This window comes from Nestor notabilis, unplaced genomic scaffold (assembly GCF_000696875.1).
Source record: "Nestor notabilis isolate BGI_N333 unplaced genomic scaffold, ASM69687v1 scaffold1882, whole genome shotgun sequence".
NCBI lineage: Eukaryota > Metazoa > Chordata > Aves > Psittaciformes > Psittacidae > Nestor > Nestor notabilis.
Genome location: NW_009917680.1, coordinates 32,867 through 58,638, shown reverse-complemented (window position 1 = coordinate 58,638; position 25,772 = coordinate 32,867). Strand labels below are relative to the sequence as shown.

Genomic DNA, 25,772 nt, shown 5'->3' with positions numbered 1-25,772 from the left:
TTGACAATTTTTGGTTAAATAAATGTTGAACCTTTGCCATGCCTTTTATGTCTTCCTTAAATAATGACTTAAACCAGATTCTCCTCCCAATCCCTCCCAACATGTTTAGTATATAACACAAATTTGGCCTGTGGAGTCAACAAATACAAGAACATGCAAGAGGAATTTCAAAACTTGAATTGCTACATGACAGTAGTTAAAACAGGCTAAAAAGTGGACATTTTTGCTGATTGGTAAAATCCTATGCAGAAAGATGGTTACAAATATGTAATAAATGTTCACTCTTTCTTTACTGGCTGCAGTTTCTGTACCTACCTACTATCCCCTGACAATAAGAAAGGCTTGAATCTGAAAGCTGCTTACAACTTTCCGACTAGAAGATAATTTATCAGTAGAATAGAATGTAGACATACAGGGTAACAGTAAGCTCCCTGGATTTAGTTGCTGCAGAAACATCCACCAGATACAGAAGTCTACATTCTAGTAAAAAGAAATCTCATCTACATAGAATACATACTCTAACCAGAGAGTATCTATCAACTAAACTTAATCTGTCTTCGTAACTTACAAGAATGATTCTCCTAGCCTATTAAAAATTTATAGTGTCTGTAAAAAATAGCATTTAGAAATATATTCTATACAAACAGCAGCTCTGTTGATGCCAGTGGGCATTTCAATTAGTCTTGAACATTGTATTAAACTATAAACACAATGCACTCTTCATTCCCTCCTATTTTAAGTGCTCAAATATATTCTAGCACTTGACCTACAGATAACTTTAAAATGTTTAAATGTAGGAAAACAAGGCATTTAGGAAGCCCTCTTTAGAGCTATACAGGAGAGGCTTTTTTTGTGAGACAGGTATGTGAAAAGACTACCATGCTTCTCCACATTAAGTTCATGGCTTAACAATGGCATTATTCTGGACTGCTAAAATGACTCGACGAGTACTGAGCAGATACTTCAAAGTTACAGCTTTCTAATTAATGAAGAAGGCCTGCAAAATCCTTTACTAGGGAGTATAAGGGGTTTTGCAGTGTTACAAGCCACCTACTGCTCTCCTTCCTTATCCTCAAGTATATTGAGCTGTGTAGCTTGCCTACAACTTGAAAATGAAAACCTTATATGAGTAATGCTCTCATGAGGATTCCCATTTTTCACATTTTGAGTCAAGCTAGAAATAACAAGCATAGGTGTTTGCAGCTTCTTCTGACCAACATCCTGCTCATAAACATCTTTATGTATATGCTTGAGGAAAATAAATGAAATCAGACCTTGTCTGTTAAGACCTCTCTTCCTCTCATTAAAAGGGGGAAGCTGCCTATTTTCTCCACTGATAGCAGTGATTCTTTGAGCAGTACATGTTTTTTCAAGTGTTAATTTGGTGTCAATTTGCCTGCACTGTCTTGGGACTTCAGAGAAAAAGCTTAAAATACGACTGACAGAACAGCCAGAGATGCTGTACACTGCCTTCATGAAAACCCAAATAAATGCATACATGACAATGCATGCTTCAAACTCAATTTTTCTATTTCCCTGACTGAAAATTAGCTTCAAATTCAATTTTCCAGCAAGGTAATAAAGGGCCCAACCTGCAGCAGATAGTCTACTATTTGCAATGAGAAGAGAGCACCTCTTTGAAGAGTATTTGGCAGTTTTTCAAACGCAAACTATTTCTAGTTATACCAATTCTTAAAGAATTTGTTAGGGGCATAAGGGATAGCATTTAAAACTGATCAGTACCTTAGTCTATGTAATATCGCGGTAGAGGAAAAAATACTGTCAAACTGAGTAGCTGTTTGATTAATTAACATTAAATACTTACTAGACAGAATTGTTTTATGATTGAAAGTCTTGCTCCAAATACTATCTTCTAGATTGTCTTTAACTCCAAATTCATAAAGCGTGTTTGGCTTCAGATTGTCCACCACTGTCTCTGTAACTGGGCAAAGCTGAAAAACCCATTTCTTGTCTTTTCCCTTTTCTCTGTAGCGAACTGTATAGAACCTGCTTGACAGAAGAAAAAGAAAAAATAATATTTTTGCACAAAGAAACTCACTATAAACATTTCTGTCAGGAATTACTAAAACAGTTTCTACCCACCGTTGTTCTTGTTCTTTCTAGCCTCTTAAGGTTTTCAAATATCAGAAAAGCCAGCATGCCTTCCCTGCAAATGCAGCGCTAGCCCAGTCACCTTCTAGATATACGTATGTTCCCCATGATACAGGCCCTGACAATATGATTATTATACAAAGAGTAAAAGAACAGTTTCCTTATTCACAACCAACCATGTGTGTGAGGTTCTGACCACAAACTGCAAGCTCATTTTGCAAGCAGTTCCTGTGATTCTGACTTATGGCAGAACTAGTTAACCAAATCATGAGTCAAGTTAAGGACAATCGGGAAGCCTCAACCAAGTTCTCAAAATCTTCTATACCCATCCAAGGGAAAGCGTTCCCCACAAACTTAGTCCCCAGAGTTCCCCACAAAATTAGTCCAAAAATATACTAAAGGGAAAGCTAGTAATAGTTGGCATTTATGTAATATATTCGTTACTCTGTGATCCTATTATGTATTGGCCACACTTCAAACAAGAAAGTAAACCACGACATTATTTTCAGCAGTTTAAATCAGTAACATGATGAATTGCTAGCAGATTATGAAAATAAAAAATATTTCTGCAGAAATTGCCCAACCCAATCAAGCAGCACCTCCCTGAAAAAGTATGACTGCAATGCTAACCAGTATGAAACAATACAATGTAAATGGTGAGAGTTATGGCACAAGAGCTCCATTGCCTGCTACAGTCTCATTTTCATTTTATGTCCTGAATCACTGCCAAAATGGGGTGGAGAGTTCTGGTTTTGTTTAAAAATAAAACAAACAAAAAAAACCCAAACAAAACAAAACAAAATGAAAAAAAAAAAACAATCTCAGAGAGATTTGGCAATTTTAATCCAGATATTACTGAAAATTTTTTACACATAACTTTAATAAAGCATATCCATTGCCCATATTCATCTTACATTTACATCAGCTAAAAAAAGGATGAATTCCACCCAATTGCATTTTCCACACTTCAATAGAGCAAATTAAGGCCATAAATCAAACACAACTCTAAAACAGCATATACATGCCCAATAATCATTCAGAAGCAAATAGAAGAAATTTGGGTTGTGAGATTTAAGCCAGGTATTATATAGGAAAATACATGGAGAGAAAGGGAGGCTTTTTAAGAGAACAACAAAAATGTTCTGTAATCTACTGAAAAGGTATGAAAGGTCCAGACTAAAATGCCTTAATGGACCAAACATAATACTGTCAATGCATAAAGCTGCTTTTGCCAAAGTTACAGAAACTTACTTCTGGAGCAGAGCATATGTGAAAAATGACTGTTGAGTACACAGAAATTCCTAGTTCATTATTAAAACACAACCTAAGACAAGTGCTGATCATGGAAATATTTTCATACACAAAGATCCATTTTGTTTACATATTTTATCTCATAATTGTTAAATTTGTTTTCTTGGCACCAAAAACACAGGTTCTCCTGGTTTAGTTGCTACAATTCAGCTCATGCAGGTATTTTACCAGGTTATAAAATTAATATTTATGTTGGCTCACATAACTCTTTTCATCAGCTGTACTACTTTGCATTCAAAACCTGCCACAGTCTAACCCAAAATTTGAAAAGAAATATGCAAGTAGTGAATATCCTCTCTCACCTTATCGATTCCTCAGCTACCAAGTAGTAATCTGCATTCTTATTTTTGTGGGCTGTGATCTACTCACATTTCAGATGTCGATCTATCAGTTGGACTGACAAAGAATCTTTAACAAGAAATTATTAGTAGCATCAAAATGAGGAAAATTTCTTCTCCTTTAACCTCTTAGTCTGATCACACATAGTCACATGGACATCAACAGACAAGAAAAACTTACTTGAAATCTCTGTCACTATCTTGAAAAGATAATAAACTAATAAGCAAATCCATCTGCAACATAAATGCATTTTGCTGGACTCCGTACAGTCTCTTGGTAAGGGGTTTAGAATAGGTAGATAGATCTGTGATCAAAATGTGAATCACAAGTAGAACTATCCTCCTTCCTAGCTTGCCTGGAAGAGGAAATTTTATTTGTTTTCATTTTCATCCTTAGATTTTCCTACCTGCTTTAGTTGAATGGGGTAGAAATAAAGTGATTGTATGCGATGGAAAGAAAACAGTGTATTGATCCATTTTGGTTATTGAACAATCTAAATGAATAGCTGCACCAGAAATGATGAGGAAAAAAACCTCACCAAAAACTTGTCCATAATGAACAGGTTTTTAAGTGGCTGCTCCCACTTGCTTCTACTGTTGAAAATGTTCTATTTCACTGTCTCAACACCTGCAACTTCCTTCTCCCTGTTTTTTGTTGTTTGAATGAATTAAATGACTGAATTTAATTAAGGAATTACAATACTGAGAACACTTGTATGTCAAAAAGTAACTTTCATTACAACTCAGACTATTAAAAAATCTGACAAGATGTGCCAAACTATGCCATTTGAAATAGAAACAGAGCGTAGAAGAAATGTGCTCTCAACTCCAAGATTTCCAAGCCCATAAAAACTTCACCAAGGGTGTAATTATTTCAATGGAAGCTTGCCACGAGTACTAAAAACACTGACTGCGGTGACAGAATTTCCTCAACCATTTCAATAAAAGCAACCAAAATGAAGTTCCATTTAACAACTTCAATTTGCAATAGTTTGAGTACTAATAATATCCAAATTGCAAACAACATGCACTTTTGGGGAAATGCGGTCATTTGTTTATAGAGTAGGAGTTCAGAAATGCCAAGTTTTGTCATCAAAGAATAACAATTCATCGTTAAACCTGACCAACAAGCTGCCAAATAAAGCTCAATTTCAGTGCCTCAGAACATTCTAATGATTATATTCTGTTGTTATTTTAATGTCTTTATTTTTCAAACCTTCCTTTTAGAAAAAAATACAGTATCAACCAATCAATACATAAAATTGAAAACATGAGAACGTAAAATTCAGTCACTGCCTGCATATTGCTGCTAAGAGAAGCAAAATTCTACGATGGATAAGCAAATCAAAGTTTTCATGACACTGCCTTGATAAGAATTCCACTATAATTTTTCCAACTTAACCAAATCTCTTCTTAGCCAGATTCCCAGAAAATGCTTGTCCAGGCAAATATTTGTCCACAAACAATTAGATACAAGAAATCTTATAAGGCGGATGGTTTTACGAGATTTCCAGATTAGGTCAGTTTGTGTAAATATCATGGGTTTATTTGGAACCATACCTAAACCAAAACTCCAAACAATTTAATCATGACTATTTTAGTCACATATAACACTAAACAAACAATTAAGCCCTGGAGATATAAGAACATTCCTGTTCTGTGATTTTGTGTTGCCATAGATAAAAGATTATAAAGCTTATTTCACATTAGTGCATAAGAATGTAATCAGACATACACATGTACATACTTATTTGTTTATAGTTAGACTTCATTATAAGCACAGCACCCATTTAGTGTTAGAAAGTACTAAAAGAAATTGTTCCAACTATGATTCTTCAGATACTGAGTGTTTCGCAAATTGGCACATGAAATTGATTATACCATTTCCTTTTTATTGCCAAGCTTACTTCAAAGTAACATGTACAAAAAGATGGAAAGAATTACATCACTGATGGCTACCAGTTAAGTTTGTAAAGCACTAGTTTAGTTTTCACTTTTACATGATGACTAACATTAACTTTTTTCACTTATACTTTTTAGTAGAACAAATGAAATGAAGAGTTAGAGGTTCTGAACAATGAGATGCTGGCCACCAACAAATCTTTCCATGTTTAAACAAGCTTTTAGCATATACTCCCACAGCAGTAACTCAAAAGCATCTGAAACTCAAGAAGTTATTTACTGTAGCAGGTTTTCCTTAAGGAATTCTGCTAAGTTTAAAATACCTTTTCTATGACATTTGCAACAGATAGTGTGATTAATTTGGCAGCTGCATAGCGACACAGATTTGCAGGCAGGCACAAAAGGAGACGCATGTACATATCTTTCTGAATTTAGGGTTTAAAAAACCCCCTACTTGTGTGCTGTGCAACATAAAGAGTAAATATGGGTTCTTCTCTTTTTCCCCCCTCTATTTTTCTTACATGTTTTATTTTTCAAGCCTCAGACACAAAATAAGTAAAACACAAAATCTGTACTACTTGCAAATATTAGGACATTAGGACATTTAAATCATGGGCAAACAAATTTATACAATACAAATGCAAATTTGTCAAAGTTCTTAACTGAGACATATTTCATAAAAGAACATACCTTCTGGTTTTAAATTTCTATTTCATATTTATCTGAAAGCATGTTTTTTCTTCTACACAATACACATACAGGAAAATAGAGTATTCTACCAACAAACCCTGGTTTTGTCTTGCATGGAAAAAATATCTTCTGTTCCTTCCCTCAACTCTCCCTCCTAAAAAGCTGAATGTCTGCTTCTTTGACACCCTGCTCTGCTTTGGGATCTGTAGAGTTACTCTAACCTAAGCAAAGGCCCCCCAAAAGTCTATGCAACAGTCTGTACTCTCTTTTTCAGACCTAAATGGACAGTAAACAGCCACAGTATGTTTATTATGAAAGCTCTGTCCACTACTGGCAGTTTGAACACTGAAAGGCAGAGAGGAAAGAAGTTTCTCTACTGCCTCAGAAATATAAAAAAGAAGAATGTGACTGTGCAGCAGTTTATCAAGACTTTGCATCCTCCCTCATCAACTACCTCACATTGGCATCAGAAAACAGATGTGGAAAAAGCTAACTCCACACTGGTGGAGCCCTTCTGGTGTTACATAATTTTCATCAGCTACATAAAGCTAATTGCTTGAGGTTTTTTGTTGGTCTGTTTGTTTTATTTTTTTCTGTGTTCTAGTGCTAAGGCTCCGACCAGGGATTATAACCACTTCAAGGAGGCTTTAAAACTTCAAACAAATAGCAGTGATTATCTTTTGCTTCCACAAAGAATTATGGTTTAGGATTATCTTGCAGCAAGTATGTAGCACTCTATTGGCTTATGCTCTTAATCTCTGGACAGTTAAACAACCAAAGAATGGTTTGTCAGAAAATGCGATGGGAACTTTTTCTTCACTGGAGTTTCCTGTATAGTACTTCATAGGTACAAAATAACACTGTGCCCTCAATAAGTAAGCAATAATTTGACTGAAGCAATAAAAGATATCATTGCTTTCTGAGAACATGGCACCTTTTATTCAAAACTCATTTCCTCACAAAACCAGTCTTCTAAGGAATAGCCCGTGGAGGTCAGACTCTCACTAGAGAAAATCTTGGCCAACATATCCATGCTGTTCCATATGGTTTTAATCTTCTGAGTCAGTAACATATTCAACTAACTTACATTATACAAGATTTGTACAAAAGCCTAGTATCATCTGGAGATGGGAGAATCTGAGGCTGAGAACAGTGACTCATTTCAGGTCCTGCAGAGTTACATATCTAAAACTTGGTGGGATATTAACTGAACTGAGTTATACGTGCACATAGTGCCAATGTCAAAGATTACAGGTCATGGCTATACTACAGTCTTGAGGATGATTAACAGTACATTTCAGCATGTCACAGTAAGGAGAACATGCCAGATGAAAAGAGGACCAAGTGGACTGCCCCTGCAATAAATACAAATGTTGATGAATCTGTTATCTGACTTTAAGTCTTGTACTTTTTTACCATAATCTACATTTTACATCCAGTTTAACTGTATTAATGGGAGTTTTATTATAGACATCAAAGTAAGCAGATTCATGTCTAAATGAGACAGATTCAAATTAGAAAAAAATAATTAGAAAGATGGAAAAAAAAAGTGTTCTTGATAATGCAAAGATGCATTAGAAAAACAAAAAATGATAGTTGCAAACCAGATGCAGATGCATCCTGAACATGGGTGCACAAAGTTTCTTCTTGGTTTTACAAAACACTGAATTGAATGGAGCTTCACGTAATATAAATGAAGGCCAAAAAAATCTCTTCTATCATAAAAGGAAGAATACAAAGAGAACACCAAAATGACAGAGCCAGGAAACCATCTGTATTAACAATTTCAATAATGGCAGCAGATGAATTTTACTCATCTGCCAAGAATTGCCTAAAAAAGTAACGGTGTAATGGCTGAGAAGCTACCCAGCACTATGACTTCTCTTGAAACTGCTACTTGGTGAGTCTTCCTGAGCTTCCCACCTATTGTACCACTCATTAAATAAATTACAGCAACACAAAAAATATTATAGTAGAAGAGATCTTCTTTTACTTAAAACAGAAAATTAATGAAAGCTGTACTGTATCAGCACCAGGAAAGCAGTGTAATGATAAGACCAACTACAGGAAGCAAAAGCCAAATAGCATTAAAACAAGGCACAGTACAACAAAAGACTTACTTTACTTCTATTTGGCCAACTTTAAACTCATATATTTCCTATGATATAACAAAGTTTCTTTCAATTGAGTCACACACAAACAACAGTAGAGCCAAGGCTATTGGTTTCAGAAGAACAAAGGATCTAATGTGAAATAGCAAGGTTTGTACTTCAACATGTAGACATCTAACTAAATTTGCACTCAAGACAAGAAAAAGCTTGTGAAACTAATTTAAGTCAAAGAGAAAATTTACTTCATGTTCAGAATATTGCTTTCAACTTTTTAATTTCCAAGGTCAAACTTATTTCAGCTACACAATATAACTACACTGATATAAATCATGATCATAATAAAAGAAGGTTTTCAGTTATGTTACCTGTCACTATCACAGTTACTTGTTGCTGTCCAGTCATGCTGAGGGTTGACTAGGATGCCCCAGGAGAGAAACACAGAGGTTGGGGTAAGAGTGCCAACTACCAGCTGCAGAGGCTTTTGATTCTTGGTCCGACCTACATAAGAAACATATAGTTCCAACTAAAAGTTAGTTTCTTTCTCCTGCATTATGTAGGGGAAAGTTTTTGCAGTATGTTTAGTAAAAGAATTAGCTATATGCAGATTAAGTTCAAAGCTCTGGCTGTCTTGGACTGCATCACAGAAAGCATTGCACAGAGTTTAGGACATCAGGAAGTCTTTCTCTGAATGTGACAGAAATAGTAACTTCTTGGCAGAATTCTTAGTAGCACTGAAATTACATCCACAGATAAGGCATGCTTTTTACAGCATTCTTCATCAAGGGTAAAATAGAATCTACAAAAATTCTTTTCCTTTTAAGTCTAGGCAGATCTGAGTTGGTGTCTGGATTTTTTTCTTTTAGCCACCTACTACACTAAAAATGTCCAGCTTTTGCGTGATACTTAACTTCAGCTTTGCTCTGTATGAAGTAGCACAACTCTCATGTGGAGAAAGAACTTTTTTTAAATGAAGTTTAAAAGCTAACATTTGGAAAAGAAGAAATGATCTAGAACAACTATTTTGAACCTGTAGTTTGTGGACTGCTACAAGCTCAAGGAGAACCTTTGATGGTTGGAAGATGATTAATTAAAGGAAGTTCCTATATTCTTCACATCATATTACATACCTCAAAAATCTAAAGGATCTGTATCATCTCAAAATGTACAGGTGACCACAAATTCCCTAAAAGTTTATAAGCCACTGATGCAAGGGTTGTATTTTTCACTGTTGCAAAACAGATCTGACTTTCTTTTCATGCCTTTTGAACCCTAGTAGCTTTTCATTTAACAAGCCCCAGTGAAAGTACTTTCAACCAATGAATGAGCATGCATTTAGAAATGTTAACCATGGGGGTTTTTACTTTATATTGATGATGAGTATGTTGACACAAAACTCCTCCGAACAAAACTAAAAAAAGCACTCTACCCTTTCAAATACTGTGGCACATACGATACTTCCACAAGGGCAAGTGCCCGAAGAATTTTCTTGTTTTTCTAGACTAGTTCCTAATACTGCTTCTCCATTTTTAAAGAAAAACTAAAACCAAACAGCTTGGCCATTCAGCAAAATGCCTGGCAAATCTGCTATCTATAGCAAAATCCCTTTCTTGATCACTTTTTTAGGAAACGTGGAAAACGTGAGTTTTAAGGAAAGTAAAAACCAAGCTCTCATATAACTTGAAATCACACTGGCTTTTGGGAGGACCTACATATGATTTTGATTAATTCTTATTAAGCCATTAATTCCCAGTTAGAGAGTGCAAAGATTTATACACTGTAAAACCAGGAATTATCTTGGTGATCATCTATGTTGATCTGTATGAATACAAAACATACAATTCCTCTGTATTAATCACAGTATGAACTGGAATGTCTCCTCCAAAAACATAACCAGTTTTCAAATGTAAATTTAAAATTGCAGCAACCCAGAATCTACCACAATTCTTGGTGATTTTTCCAGTTTAACTATTCTCACAAATAAAAAGACCTGCTGTATATCTAGCTAGCATTAAAACAACAGCTCTTACTGCATCTTTATCTGCTGGACTGAAAAGTCAATAATCCGAATCCTGTTCCACAAATCAGTTACTGTAGACTAAGGATACGAAAATTAATAACATCCAAATACTGTATCGGGCTTTTTTTTAATTATTATTATTTTGGGGGGTGGCAGGTATTGTTTTGTTTTGTGTTGGGCTGCCTTTGTGTGTGTGGTTCTGGTTTTTGAAGATCTATCTATCTATCTGTATCTGTTGCATCTGAAAGCTAATTGACCTTTCAAAATCTTTCCAGACATTCTGGTTTACACCTGGCCGAGACCAAGAAATTAATTCTGAGCAGCTACTGGGAATTAGAACAAGGTCATCTAGTCCAACCCCTGTGCAATGAGCAGGGACACCTTCAACTAGATCAGGTTGCTCAGAGCCCTATCCAACCTGGCCTTGAATGTTTCCAGTGCTGGGGCATCTAGAACCTCTCTGGGCAGCCTCTGCCAGTGTTTCACCACCCTCATCGTAAAAAAAAATTCTTCTTTATATCTAGCTTGAATTTTTAGTTTAAAACCATTACACCTTGTCCTATTGCAACAGGCCCTGTCAAAAAGTTTGTCTCAAACTATAAACATATACATATATCAGTTTATTCTTTGCAACAGTCCAGTGATCCTGACAGTCATCTCCGTATTAAAGGAATTAAAACCTAACAATATTAACAACGTAATTAAGATAATACAGAAAGTCTTTGGAACAGATGAGAATCAATTTCCACTCTGCTATGTACAGTTTAAACTAGACACATCCCACTTTCCTTAACTCATTCCATCAGCAAACTTAGTAGTAATAATGACTTGCAGATATAGTCATATATACATATACACACACACACACCCCCAGACAAACACATTTACCATTTTACAGTGAGAAACAAAGAGCTTTAACATGTCCCTGGATGGAGATACCCTTACTGGAAGCTTAGCAAGAATAGCTTCAATACACCAGATCACTGGATGCAAAACTCTTACTTCTTTTGCATGCACTTATGACCTCTTTAAACATCAGAAATTAGTATTCTAAATTCAGTTCTCATTTGTAAGAACTTCTTACAAGAACAATCTTTAGGTAACTCTTAATATTTTGAACACCACATGTTTGACTAATTACTGATTAGGAAATACTGGCCTACATTTTTTCCTTCCTGCTCATGGAATTTGTGCATCCCAGTCAAGCATCTATGGTTACTAATATCTTCTCAGAGAAACTCAGTAAAAGATTCTGTTTTCCTTCAACTACTTTAGGAAAGATATGCAGTAATGGTAAAATACCTGAACAAGATTTCTTGTTATTTGAAACACGTGCTGGTCTTACCGAAACCAAATACCGTGGCTCAGCATCTGTAAATGAAGAGGGCAGCAATTAGTACAGATGTGCTATCTTTGTGAGAAAGGGATTAACCTGCAATTAATAAGTCAAATATTCAGTCAGTGCTTGACACATTATCCCATCTTTGTGATTTCTAGGCATGTTTGCTTTAAGCTTATTGACCAATCATTCAGAAATACTCTAGCATCAAGAAAAACAATACACTCATGCACAAAAGATTAGGCAATTCTTTTTGACTAGGACACCACGAACAGGTGAACATGGCAGGACATACGCTTAACACAAAAATTACATGCAAAGTGAATGGGAATAAAAACCCAGATGAAGAAGAAAAGTTCACAGAATTACAGAATGGTTTGGGTTGGAAAGGACCTTAAGATCATCTAGTTCCAATCCCCCAACCATGGGCAGGGATGCCTCACACGAGACCATGTCGCCCAAGGCTGTGTCCAACCTGGCCTTGAACACAGTCAGAGATGGAGCATTTACCACTTCTTTGAGCAACCTGTTCCAGTGCCTCACCACCCTCACAGTAAAATGAAAAAAAAAAACAAAACTTGTGAAGTACTAAGAAGGCAAAGCCTAAAGAGTACAACCAGAGATATCTACTCTCCTGACAGGAGCTGGAGGAACTTTTCCTATAATATTTTCTGTATTCTGTTTCAGGCTATACACCTTAGATTTCCTGCTGTAAGTAAGCAGTTTCTCAGTAAAGAGCTGCCCTGTTTGTAAAAAGAACAAACAATACTTTAGGAATGCATACACCAATAGACCAATACTAAATCATTCAAGATTTGCATGGTCACAGGAAACACCACAATGTCAGATATGTTTAAGACAGACTCCACATTTATTCTTTGCAACAGTCTTGGTTACTGGCTTGTTTTATAATTACGTTTACATACTTTTTCCTGGGACAACTTATCAGATTAACTAAACTATTAGGTGCTTTGACAGTTTTGAATACTCTTTATGAAAGCAAAATTATTACTAACGTCTAAGAGAAAGGGACTTATATTTGTGTAAAACCCACAATGGGCTGTGACTTTGACTGGAATCTCTGGGTACTGTTACACTAGAAATAATGTTGCATACAACAGGACAGTGACAATTTAAGTGATTTTCTTACTCAACAAATTAATCTCAGAGACAAATTGTATTTTCCAGACTTTCTGAGATTTACATTTCTTTTAATTTTACCCCTATTTATTTTCTCCGAGGAAAAATGAACCTTTACAAAATAATTTTAAAATTAATTAAAATAATTTAAATTATTAAATCTCTCTATCCTAACTCCTGTTCAAATGTGTTTGCGCCACTTCCCATAAGAGGTTCAACTACTTCACTTCAAAAAAGCTAACAGAAATATTTTATTACACAGCGGGGGTGGGCAGGGTGGGGAAATGCCCTTCCAAAGAATTTTTGTCTTTCAATTCAATCTTATGGGAATAGCCTCTTTTGAAGTACACAAGAACTGCAGCCATTCTAAAAGACGCAGAGTCATCACTAGCTGGGTGTAAGCTGTGAACCAGCTTGGAAAATTTCTGGCAATACTAATCTTCATAGGAAATAATGTATGAAGAGCGTTTAGTAAGAAAATGATTATTACATAATTACGGTTAACATTGAAATACCACAAATTCAGATTCTACCCCCAAAAATCATTTCAGCATACATCAGTATAAAACAGAGATACATGATACAGATGCAAGATATAGATCTCTCTCTCATATTTTAAGGATCTAGAATTTCATAAATAAAGGATCCTTACAGAACAATGAAAACTTTAGCAAGTTGAATTTGAAATATATTTGCAAATTGGCTATGAAAATCTTAGTGGTTCCTTGCTGCTTAACGCATTCTTGAAGGGCTGCTACTATAAGACTAACAATAAATCCCCTTGTTTGAACCTGTTACTGTCTAGTCTGCTTTATTAAGGCTGGAATGACAAACGTCATGGATAAGAGCTCTTTCAGCTGGCACACACTTATTGCTTTATAAACCCATTGAAGTAGCAGATCAGAAATAAAGACCAAATAGTGACAACTACTTTAGTCACAAAGTACTACAGGAAAATGCCCAGATTTATCAGAATAGCGCTAGTCTACAAACCCGTGACTAATTCTTAGTGTTAGAATTCCTCAAACATAGAGTTTTTTGACAATTCAGTTGAGAGGTGCCAATACATCACGGGAATTGCTTTTCCAAGTTTAAATATCCGCAGCTGAATAAAGCAATGCCACTTTGGACCAAAGCACAACACTCCTGCAGGCACACAGATCTAACCAAATGATCTTTGAAGCAGAAGGGAATGCTAGTCACACCCTGAGGCACTAGTATTTGTAATGCTATAGTATTTCTCTCTATAGCATTTGATACATACAGTAAACACATGCATGTGCAATCAGTATATATTCTTACACTCTTTCCACCCACTTCTCAAAAATATTAGACAGAAGGATTAGTCATCTTGTTTTAGCTTTTAAACATCAAGGCTACTACAGCTCAATGAACTGTCACCAATTAGATGAAATATTTTTCTGAACTCCTTCAATTTTCAGAATTTTTTTCATCCAGACAAAGACACACACACTACATGTTCACACAGGTATGTCTACAACTTATCACAGAAGAAACATTTCAAAGGCTGCAAAGCTGCAGAGAAGTAAACCAGTATTTTGGTGTCATTATAAAAGAGTTATTAAAAAAAATTTTATTACCCACCTTAACAGCTTCAGGTGACAACCAGAATATAACAAAAATACATGTCACTGACACATCAAACTAATATGGGAGAACTTACTTCCATTTGCAACGAACTAGGCTTTCAAATCATCATTAGCAGGCAACTAACATGCACTGCAAAATGCTAGCAATTTCTGCTTATGTCCAAGCATGCTATTTTAATTAATTTTAATTTAGTTCAGCTAACACAGAAATGCAGTTGAAAGCAAAAACATAAAAATGGACTAATGAAATCAGGATAAATTTTAAAGGAAGATGTTTTCTCCTTCTTTTAGAACTCATAGACCACGAGATTCAGAAATCAAAACAAAGGATTTTTTATCTTCAGGCTGCAATTCCCTAATCTGGGATTGCTAAAGACTTACTACAAGGGTTAAGGGCAAAGGCTGAAGGTGGAGAAAGTGAAGTATCAGAAGTATTGTGGTGTAACAAGCATGGGAAAAGATACAGAAAGAGGACATAAGGGGCTGTTGTGAATGAACCTGTGGCTGGTCAGTATGCTTAGCTAGCTGAAAGTGCAGCTGCTGACCTCCTCCAGATCCTCCAGTCCAGTAGGCTCAACTAACATTAGCAATAAGAATCCAGGTTTTTGGTAAGTTTTAGGAAACAAAATACTTCTGAAGTAATGTTCACATTATTTGGCTTCTTGAAAACCAAGTGGTTAGTACACCTGCACATTCTGGTAATTGATCAGATATAAGAAACAGCAGAGCAAGGTGTTTTAGCTAAGCACCGCTCTAGCACACATCCCTGAAATACACTTTTTAAAATGTTTTCAGGGTGGTACTAGAATTCTTGCATATATATACGTATATGCAAAAATCACCCATCACTTATGGTTGTTATAAAGCAGGATTGCCAATACATTCTTCTCTTACACTGTACAATCTGGTTCAGGTAAAGAAAAGGCAAAAGCATGATCAAACTCTGAACTGGTTTTAGAAACAGAAAAGGAGATGACTTTTGTTCACTCTGTTACCCTATTGCTGTTCATTCTAACAAAATTTTCCTGTCTCCACCCAACTTTTGGGATTCCTCCAACAGCATCAACAAATTCAAGGAGGCTGACTTGCAATCTTCCTAACCAAGCTAGAAAAAAAACTAGCCCAAATTTCTCAAGGAAGTACTCTTTCTTTATGAGTCATGCAGACTGAACAGATTTAGATAAAGGTTTACGTCAAGCTCAGAATTCTGGACGGGTCTATTCACCTCATTTATTACTCCAGCTGAATTTACACTTCGATATGTTTTGACACACTCTGAATACCTTCCACAATCAATAATAATGTTGCTTATTGTCATGTAAAGTCATAAAGTACATTAAGCACAAAACACATCTTGTATCCTGATAAAGGCACGCTTCTTTGAACCAAACTTTGATGCTGCTTCATAATTGTCATTTACCCTTCACTGTGATTCAAATCCATCTATCTAGCAAGGCATGAAACTGTTCAAGAGTTTGGTGCCAGCATGAGCTCATTACAAGTTCAGGAAATCCAAGAGAATCCTTTTCTGTTTGTCCATGCCTTCTGCAGGCAGTTCCCAATTCATGGATAACATTATGCAATTGCTGGCTTGGTTATTATATTAGTTGCAAAAGAAAGGAAAAACAAATATTTTAAGATAAGAATCATTGCAGTGAGGTGCTGAATATTCTAATGGACAAAATGTAGGCAGATGTCACACTTTCTACAAAGCCATATATCTCTGATGGAAATCCTAGAAAAGATCACTTATTAATTTCTTTTAAAATATTAGCCCATATACATGTGTAATTTCATAAATTCATAAAACTGATGACTTCAAGTTTATTGTTAATAGGGTCATAAGAGGTGTGTGACCCAGCAGAAAAACACGACAATGAATTTTATCTTAATGAACAGTGACAGGGGTGGAAATATGGAAATCATGGGCCTTAGATATATCTAATTTTGTGTATATTATGTCATCTATTAAAAAAAAAAAAAAGTTAGGCATTGCTTCATTCCCCATATTCCAGTTCCAACTGGAGTCAGTTACCTCAAACAGAATACTGATTATGCTGCTCCATTAACAAAACTAAGCACGCACAGCTAAATCAAGGAAATGTCTGCAATGCACTTCATTCTGCTATGTAGATCTATGCTGTCTGTTAGAAAGGACAAAGCACATTTTAAAGGATTGATGCATTTTAGGAAAGGAATCATGACTTATATGCAAAGTCTGTATGTTTTCTTACATTGGCCTAACTACTAAACTAATTAATGAAATAATGTTTTTTCTTTCAGTAGGATCTACAGTTGATTGCCTATCTGTACCATTTTCACTTACAAATCTTCATGGAATAGGCAATTTTAACCCTAACAGAGGATCCACTTTTGTCAAGATACAGAGATTCTCCTGAATCTAGTCACTCCCTCGTGAGGTTATAGTCTAAAGCAATGTTCCTTAATCCAGTGTGAAAACATACCTTTTAGTAACAAACAAATGCCCTTAAATCCAATGTGAAAACATACCTTTTAGTAACAAACAAATGCCCTTAAAGATTGGATAAGCCAAAGCATGAGAGGATCAAGGAGTTCTCAGGGTGAATGTGAATATTTTTGTATAAATCTAGTTGATCTGATTGTGGAAAAATGTGTGGAACTCACTGAAGACCTTTTGCAAAGTGACCATTGGCACTTGAATCACTAGAATATCTAAAACATGGAAATTTTAGTGTGAAATTTTAAAAATATATTGGTTTACTATAAAGATATACTAGACCAACTTTATCACATATGAAATGTTCTCAGAGTACACAGATACGTAAGATTTTTCAGCAATACGAATACGGTCTAGGGGTTTTATATCTTTGGAAAGAATCTTGAGAGCATTTCTATTGTCCCTCTACAACAACTTACTTTTCTAACATCCACATGAAATGTGTGCTGATCTGAGTTCTCTGGCTGCCAGAATGAAACCTAACCATTGTTCCTAAAACTACAAACTGTTCTGCAGTTCCTCCAGTTTGTGCCAGCAATTTGGCCCCTGAAACGGTGAGGGGTGCTAGCAATCACCGCTGTCTTCTCTTCACCTCTGCCACCAAAGTCACTCTAAAACAGAGCCAAAAGCAAACTTGTTTCTTAGTTTAGCTCATATTTTGTACACACCTGGCAAGTACAGTTAAAAGCTGCAGTTTAACATGGTGTTTAATACTAATGAAATGGGAAAGATGATGTATCTCTGTTAAGCCAACATGAAGAAACCCTGATCAATAATCCAGTAAAAACAAGAATTAAGAAACCCAAAAGGTTTATATTCTTCTCATTCTCACCCCATAAATCACAACAACAATAGCATGCAAAGCAAATATGCCTTACCAAGTTCTGTTACGTAGTTTTTTCCTTCCGAAGGTAAAGGAATGTACTGATTAGAAAAGAAGCTGCTTCCATAACCCAGGACAAAACCTTCTAGTTTGGTGTTTTGACTTGGTCGAAGATACCTCATGCAAACGGTGTCATCTGTTGCATTGATCTGAACTTTTAGACTCTGCCTTTTCACTGGGGAAGAAGTGGAAAAAAAGAGATCAGAATGCACTATCTTGTAATCATATAATCAGTAACAGAATAGAACAATGTAACAATATGTTTAATTTGCTAGTTGAAAGCAACTGAATAATTGCTAAACATGGATTCTCCTGGAAGCTCAGTGTGTTTAAAAAAAAGAAAACTAATAGTCATGTAAAATTGTCGTTTCCAATACATATATTTTTCCATTAGTTTAATATTATCATTAGCTGTAACATCTTCTACAATTGCAGTAGTAGAGAAGTGCATGAAATAACTGGAAAAAAACCAAACATTTTTCCTTTAAATCTTTAAATGTGAGATTATAGTAAACCTAGCCAGCCATAGAAGCCACAGGGAAAGAAAACTTTCAAACTTTTTTTTTCTTGTTAGTAAGAAACATGGATTTTTAACATTAAGCTAATCACACAGACAAATTAGGGAAGAGGATAAATAGTAACTAGATCCAAATAAAAATGCTACAACTTTTTTTCCCTTTTTTTTTTTTTCCTCCTACATTGGGCTGAAAATGTAATTTTCCAGTTGGAATTACAGCAGGACATCTAACTACATATATACTTTACTCAGAATCACCAAGAAACTTTTTTTAAACATTCACTTTTATGCTTTCGAGTGGACCAGCACATAAAGCAAGAAATGTCTTGTATATCCATCTAGAAAAATGTATCTTAGAACAACATAGAATGACTTCGTAACAGACTAATCAATGTTTTAGGATACAGGAAGGTGTTTTGTCTTGTCTTGGCGGGGTAAGGGAGGATTGGATTTTCTTTCCTAGTACATATAATCTTAATGTTCCCTTGTGTCCTGGTTTTGGCAGTTGTCACTGTTAAGCTTATCATATTTTCAGAACTGTTAAATGCCAATGCTTAAAATAAAAAGTAGTAATGACCCTCCCCCAAACTTATGACACTAGTGCTAGAATTATATGTTTTGGGTTAATATTTCTCTTCTCATTCTCAAAATACAGATTTTTATTCCCAAGAGATTTTCAGGCATCTGTCTAATCAGGTTTTCAGGGTAAAACAGAAATTTGCACAAAATCGTTTAACTTCAGGAGATAAATCCTGAAGAACAACAATGACATGTATGACCTGCCATTACTTAACATGGAAGAATGATGCTGAACTTCCTTGTCTTCCCTTCTGTCCTTCACTCTAAGTCCCTTCTTTCCTGCCCTTCTCTCTTGGTAATTGCAGACCGATATTCAAAATTTCTTTAGATAAGTACATATGCATTGTCTGGTATCACCCCAGCATACCCTCCCTCATTTTCTTTTGGAGAAATTCTAATGACTGGAGTTGCCAAGAGGCTGGAATCCCCAATTTTTGAAAATGATTATTAGTACTGTTGAGCACCTGCAGTTGTCTGCACTCTGAATGTAAAGACCCAAGCCAAACACTTTATGCCTCTTCCCTTTATAGAAAGAAGCATATAAGTAAAACTGATGAAAAACCTGATGTGCTTCCAATAAGATCCTTCTTTTATCTAAAGACTGATCAAGTAAAAGCACTCAGCCAGGAAACAGTCACAGTTTTCCAAAGGCAACTCTGCCAGGTTCCAGAAGACTGCAAGGCTTCTAGAAAACTCAACTCTGACACTTTCAGCAGTACAATACCATCACAGGGAAAGGTGTGGCAGTTGCCTCCTTATCTGGGAGATATCCTCACTTATTTTCAGTTTATGAAGCTGCTATGGGTATGCAACATTGGATATCAAGAAGGTTCCAAATAGCAGAAACCAGGAAGAAAATCCAACAGACTTCAAACCCCTTTAATATACTTCATAAAGATGCCTAGTAAAAAGTTTATTATCCCGTTATTATCCCGTACTGACAGTGAACTAGATTTGTTAAAATGATGTAGTCTGCAAAACTCCAACCTAACTTTGGAGAGCTGAGTATAAATGAAAAGATGGTCTCCTGGTTCCACTGAATATTCATGTCTAAGAACATAGCAAGACTTACAGTATTCAATTCAAATATGATAATTTTATTTCTGTATTAAAACTCAATTTTTTAAAAAACACTTAAATTTAGAAAAAAAAATCAAGAGTTTGTTTTTGTTTTGTTTGGGTTTTTTTAACACAGTTGTTTCTATATATCTCAGTTGTACTTTACATTAATTTGAAGACCTAATTCTAATTCAAGATTGAGTTCACTTGGGTTTGATTCCAATTAGATACTGTGTTTTATTCATAAGTAGCCAATCATAGTGATAAGAAGTCTTGATTTTATTTAAGCCTAAAAACTCTCAATGAAGTTTCTAAAACCAGAAGTGTGATCTAAATGGGATGCCCAAGCCAGCAACAGCTTTGAGGTAGGACACTTTAGACTTTTTCTTTATAGCTAACACATCAAAACCACCAAGATAGCTTTTAAACTCAAAGCCAGTTCCTGCAGAACATAAACAGGGATAACGTATTTTTAAAAATAGAGAATAAGGCAGGACAGAAGAAAAGGAGATTAATTTCAAAGATAAAAAAATAAATCCTTGTCCTCCCCACCCTGTCTTGACATGGCAGCTTTTTTCCTCTAGTTCACTTTTAAGTACAGGATCCTTTCAGTGATGGCCTGAATGGCCAGAAATACTGCAGGTTCCCCACAGTGTTTAGGAAAAAAAAAATATAATCACAGAATCATCTAGGTTGGAAAAGACCTTTAAGATCACGGAGTTCAATCACAAACCTAACACTGCCAAGTCCACCAGTATACCATGTCCTTAAGTGCCTTTTCCTCAGTCGTTGTCAGGTTTCCCCCCACACCCCCCGCTTATACTAAAGGATGGAGATAATCTTTCTTTTCCTGTCCTTGCAATCCAGCTAGAGGGTCTGTTCCATACCGTCCTTCACGTAACTATATTCCACACCTTCTGCACGTAACTATATTCCACACCTTCTGTAAGCTCCGTGCTTACTACTTCCTTCTCTCCACCCAGCAGAAATTCTCCTAGCTGAGAGGACCCAGTCGATCTCAGCAAGAGTGCTCTTCTGGCTTTCCTCTTGAAGGTGCAGCCTGACCCAAAGAGCAGCACAATGCAAGGCAGACAAATAGCCTTCTTCCTATTACTTAGGTGCATATTTTTAAAAGAAAACTGTGCTAAAGCAACACCACAGATGCCACACTTCCTATGACTAAACCACATTCACTTCCATGAGCTGTGAGCATTCCACATTCTCTGAAATTGAGGCATGAATTTTAAATGGTAACACAATACCTACTAGGACTGACCAGTTTCTGGAAGCGTATGGACAGAAGTCGAGCAACCAAAGGCAATACTGACAAGTTTTTCTATCAGATGTCGAAACGGATCTAATTAACAAATTAAAAATTGCACCAAAAAAATCTGTGGAAGTTGGTATGCTACAACTTACATGTGAGATTTTTCTCTTTACTTCCTCTTTCTCCCTACTGATGCATTTTAGTGTACAGCTACTTTATAGATTAAAAAAAAAAAGGAAGAAATAGCAATGGATTCCTTTGGTAGTTCATTAATATTTCTTTTAGTACTACATCACAGCGAGGGTGGTGAGGCACTGGAATAGGTTGCCCAAGGAAGTTGTGAATGCTCCAACCCTGGCAGTGTTCAAGGCCAGATTGGACAGAGCCTTGGGCGACATAGTTTAGTGTGTGGTGTCCCTGCTCATGGCAGGGGGGTTGGAACTAGATCATCTTAAGGTCCTTTCCAACCCTAACTATTCTATGATTCTATACTGATCTTGAATCTTGAACATCTCCTAATTACTTTCTATCTGAAGATCACTCAGCTTATACTAAATTATTTGAGTGGCAATAGTTATGTTCTCTCTCAAGTGAGGTGTGCTCAAGAGAATCATGACCTGTTCTCAAGTTGCCCAAGGTAGGAAAGGCCGCTACTCTGAATCACATACTCTCATCAACCACTAGTGCTGCAACAATGGTTCTCTCCTGAAGTTAGAAGAACCTGAGTTTACTGGGAACCACAGCCATCGAGTGGGAGCACCTGGGTTCCAGAGAGTGAAAGGCTACATAGGAGACAAAACCAAAGAACAATAAGGACAGAAGGAAACCAGCAAGCATAGAAAGTGCTCTCTGTCATGGCAGAACTATCAATGCATGGTAGTGGACTCTTTCTAGGGAATATAAATTGTCTGTGGATTCTCTGTAGGGATTAACATCTCTCCCCAAATCAGGTCAGTGTGCTACTTAGTCATCAATCCAGATCTTCTTCCTGCCAAAAGATCACTTGTAATCCTTGGAGCAGCCAAGAGGAGTACACAGACATAGAGGGGCCTCTGCAGCCAGCTGAGGAGACCTCAACCCTATGTGCTCCACAGACACTGCCAGTCTAGTCAAGAGAGGGCCATGCAAAGGCAGTACAAATGTAAAGGACTTTGCACCAATTAGTTTGGTAAACGAGGACTGCTCTCAGAAACACATTAGCAAAATAGATTTTGCTTGTGTTCTGAACAACTAACAGGGAAAACAGGTATTCCCATTCTGAGTAATATCTCTATCTTGGCCACCACTCAGAGATACATTCATTAAACATGATCGAAAAGGCAAGGGAAGTCACAGGAATTTGACTGCTATGATTTTGTGATAAGAATGCATTTGATTCTGAGAAAATAACTGTTGTATTATCATTTTATAATACCTTTATTCCTCTGTCTCCTTGCTGAAAGAGTTGAATGATAAACTAAACACCCTCAAATTCCAACATAAATAGATTCTGAAAATACCTTACAAGCAGAAAAGAACGCTTGCAAGCACAGAGCGAGGCAAGGGTAAACCTTCCTAACCATATTCGCTTGTATAAGCTTTCAGCATATGTTACTGAAACTCTGGTCTTAAGTATTTGCATTTGTAGCATAATTCTTACACATTGAGGCCATCTCCAAATGCAAGATTCTGGGACCCATACCTCCCTGTGACAACCAATCTTTCCCTTCATGCTTGCCAACAGAAATTCCCCACTGCTCTGCAAGTATTCTTTCCAACAAAAGTCAGTTGATGGCCAAAACCAGCAGGACAAACTATGCACAGCATACCTGAACTAAAAGCACTACATTGAGTTCATTAGATCACTTGCAGTGTTAGAATCACTCTAGAGAAAGCACTCTTGTAAGGGGAAAGACTGTTAAAGGCAGCTTAATGAATCAGCTGCATCATAAGGGAAGTAGCCATCAATAACTCTTCAGAAAGAAGAAAATAGCTACAAATGGACTGAAGAACCCAGCTGGGAGCACCACAGTTTGACTAGTTGGAGAAAAACAAGTGGTCATGCATAGGCAACAGCAGCCAAGAGGAAACAAATATTGAAACTTCAACTCTAAACTACCTAACTGAAATTTGTATCTTTAAAATATGAAAACAGATATCGAAAATAATATACAAATATTCAGCTGAACACTTGTTTAAGCTTTGGATCCACTAGAGATTACGCGAAGTGTCTTCTTTTTCTTATCACTTTAATCATGGAGTACCAGAGGAAGAGAAAGGAGAATTCATAAAGCACTGCTACCATGTCTTATTCTTACCACCTAGTTTTAAGTGATGGTTCATATTTAGCTACAAGGCAAACAGAAGACCAATTTTTAATTTCTACTTTCACACCAAAAGTTCAGTCAAAGCCCTTTGGTTTAGGTCTAACATCCCCCTAAGAAATCACCATTGCAGAGCAGACTGAAAAGGCAAAACTGTAATTACTAAGAAGAGATTTATAACACTCCTTTGCTACTTAATAAATGAAAAGAACTAAGGAGGTGAACAGACATGATTCACTGGGCTAGCTGCATTAAAGCAGTATTTGTTCAGTAATTCCGTGTTGGGGACAGCAGTATTTCCAATCTATACAAGCAAATAAAACCACCTGAGAGTTTGCTTCCCAAAAGAACAAATAACAGAATTTTGTTTCATTAGCAGAGAATTAAAGCCTTTGAAATTCTATGTTCAGTGCTCCACTATATCATTACAGCATTGTTGGCAACAATAGATGTAAAGTTAAAATGGCCAGCTGGTTTGGTTTTCCTCTATTTCAAGGAACGTGAGAGAACTTGGGTGATGAGGTGACTGGAATGTGTATTAACTAGCTCTTTCCTGTTTCTAACCAAACCCCAAAATATATCTTGGCCCTGCTGAATAAAGTATCTTCAGCTGAAGAGCACTCCTTCTCCCTCCAACTTCAGAAGATATGTCAACAGCTGGCTGATAATGTATCAGCTAGCAATTATCACATTCAGAAGTAACCCTGAGGTGTTGATATAGCAACAAACTTAAAGAATGAAGCACAAATGAAATAAAGACACCATGTTTTGTTTTGAAACAAATTAATCTTGGCAACTTAAATTTTGAGCTATCTCTTCGTATGCTTCACTGAAGGCTCAGCAAAACCAATACTGGGACAAAGTATTACTTTCACTTATTCTATGATTCTACTGATGCACTTTAAGTGTGTATGGTCTCTCATGATAAAATACTGTCCTACTTTTTGTTTTTACCCATAGAATGAAAAGCCTTGAACTCTGCCCCACAAGACTAGAGGGTGAATACAGCTGTACTGTATTACAGTAAATTTGGCTTTCTCACCAGAATTTCTTTTGCCTTACATTGAAACTGTTTTTCACCATTTCAAAGATTTTCAGAGGTCATGGAGGCAAGATCCAGCACTGCCTCCCTGAGCACTAGACAAATGAAGCATGCCTTAAGAAAATTTATTAGTACCATCTATCTGGGAGCACCAGTTCACAACATTCAAACTGTTCACAGAAGTGCTTTCATTTTCCAAATCCAGTGCCATTGTACCACCACAGCCAAGATTTCAATGATAATCTAACACTATGCAACTTTTATTTTTGCTATTTCATATTTTTGTATTTACTTTGGCTCCCGAACATGGAGAAATGTTGGTTGTTTGGCTCAGAACCAAATATAGCTTAAAATGGGAAACATTTAAAAACAGTCCTGTTTCTATGCAGTAGAATAAACAAGACACACTTCTAAGACAGCCACAATCATGAAATAATTTAGAGTGGAAGGAACTTCTGTAAATCATTTAGTCCAACCCCCTGCTTGAAGCAGACCTAATCCGATCAGGCTGCTCAGGGTCATGTCTAGCCGAGTCTTGAACACTTCTAATGACACAGATTCAGTAACGCCTCTGTTCCAGTATTTCTCATCTTTGTGGTTTAAAAAAATAAATTTACCTTGTTCCAACTTGTGTCCAGTGCCTCCTGTCATATTGCTGTGCACTTCTGCAGAAAATCTACCTCCATGCATCCTCCTGTCAGGTAGCTATAGTCAATGTTAGATAATCTTTCTCATCACAGATTACATAAAACACCAACTAGCTACAAAATACACATTAATAAGTACTCTGAACAACGAAAATAGGTGCCATATAGACCATACCCTCAAAAAGGGCAACAAAGAACACCTTATTAAGACAGCATAACCTAAAAGCATTGCACAGTTTTGTAATTTACAGCTGAAGTTTCCTAATTAGATCTTTATTTTTCAAAATAATTAGTATGCCTACACTATGTACACAAGTCTAACATCACTTCAGAAAAAACGGCTGTCAAGATGCAGCAGTTATCTTGCAAAACACATACATGCACATCTATCTACAAAAGTAGCCTAGATCATAAGCTTTCAACGTA

At 36.3% G+C, this 25,772-nt stretch overlaps 1 protein-coding gene across 1 annotated transcript; it reads right to left on the bottom strand.

Moving 5' to 3' along the window:
• Positions 1 to 1,825: 1,825 nt before the first annotated feature.
• LOC104400761 (target of Nesh-SH3-like) lies at positions 1,826 to 18,107 on the bottom strand (the record flags this gene model as incomplete). Its single annotated transcript, XM_010009345.1, has 4 exons — positions 1,826 to 2,007; positions 8,830 to 8,962; positions 11,784 to 11,852; positions 17,928 to 18,107. Coding segments are annotated over 4 exons (564 nt in total), but the record flags the coding sequence as incomplete, so codon positions are not given.
• Positions 18,108 to 25,772: the final 7,665 nt, after the last annotated feature.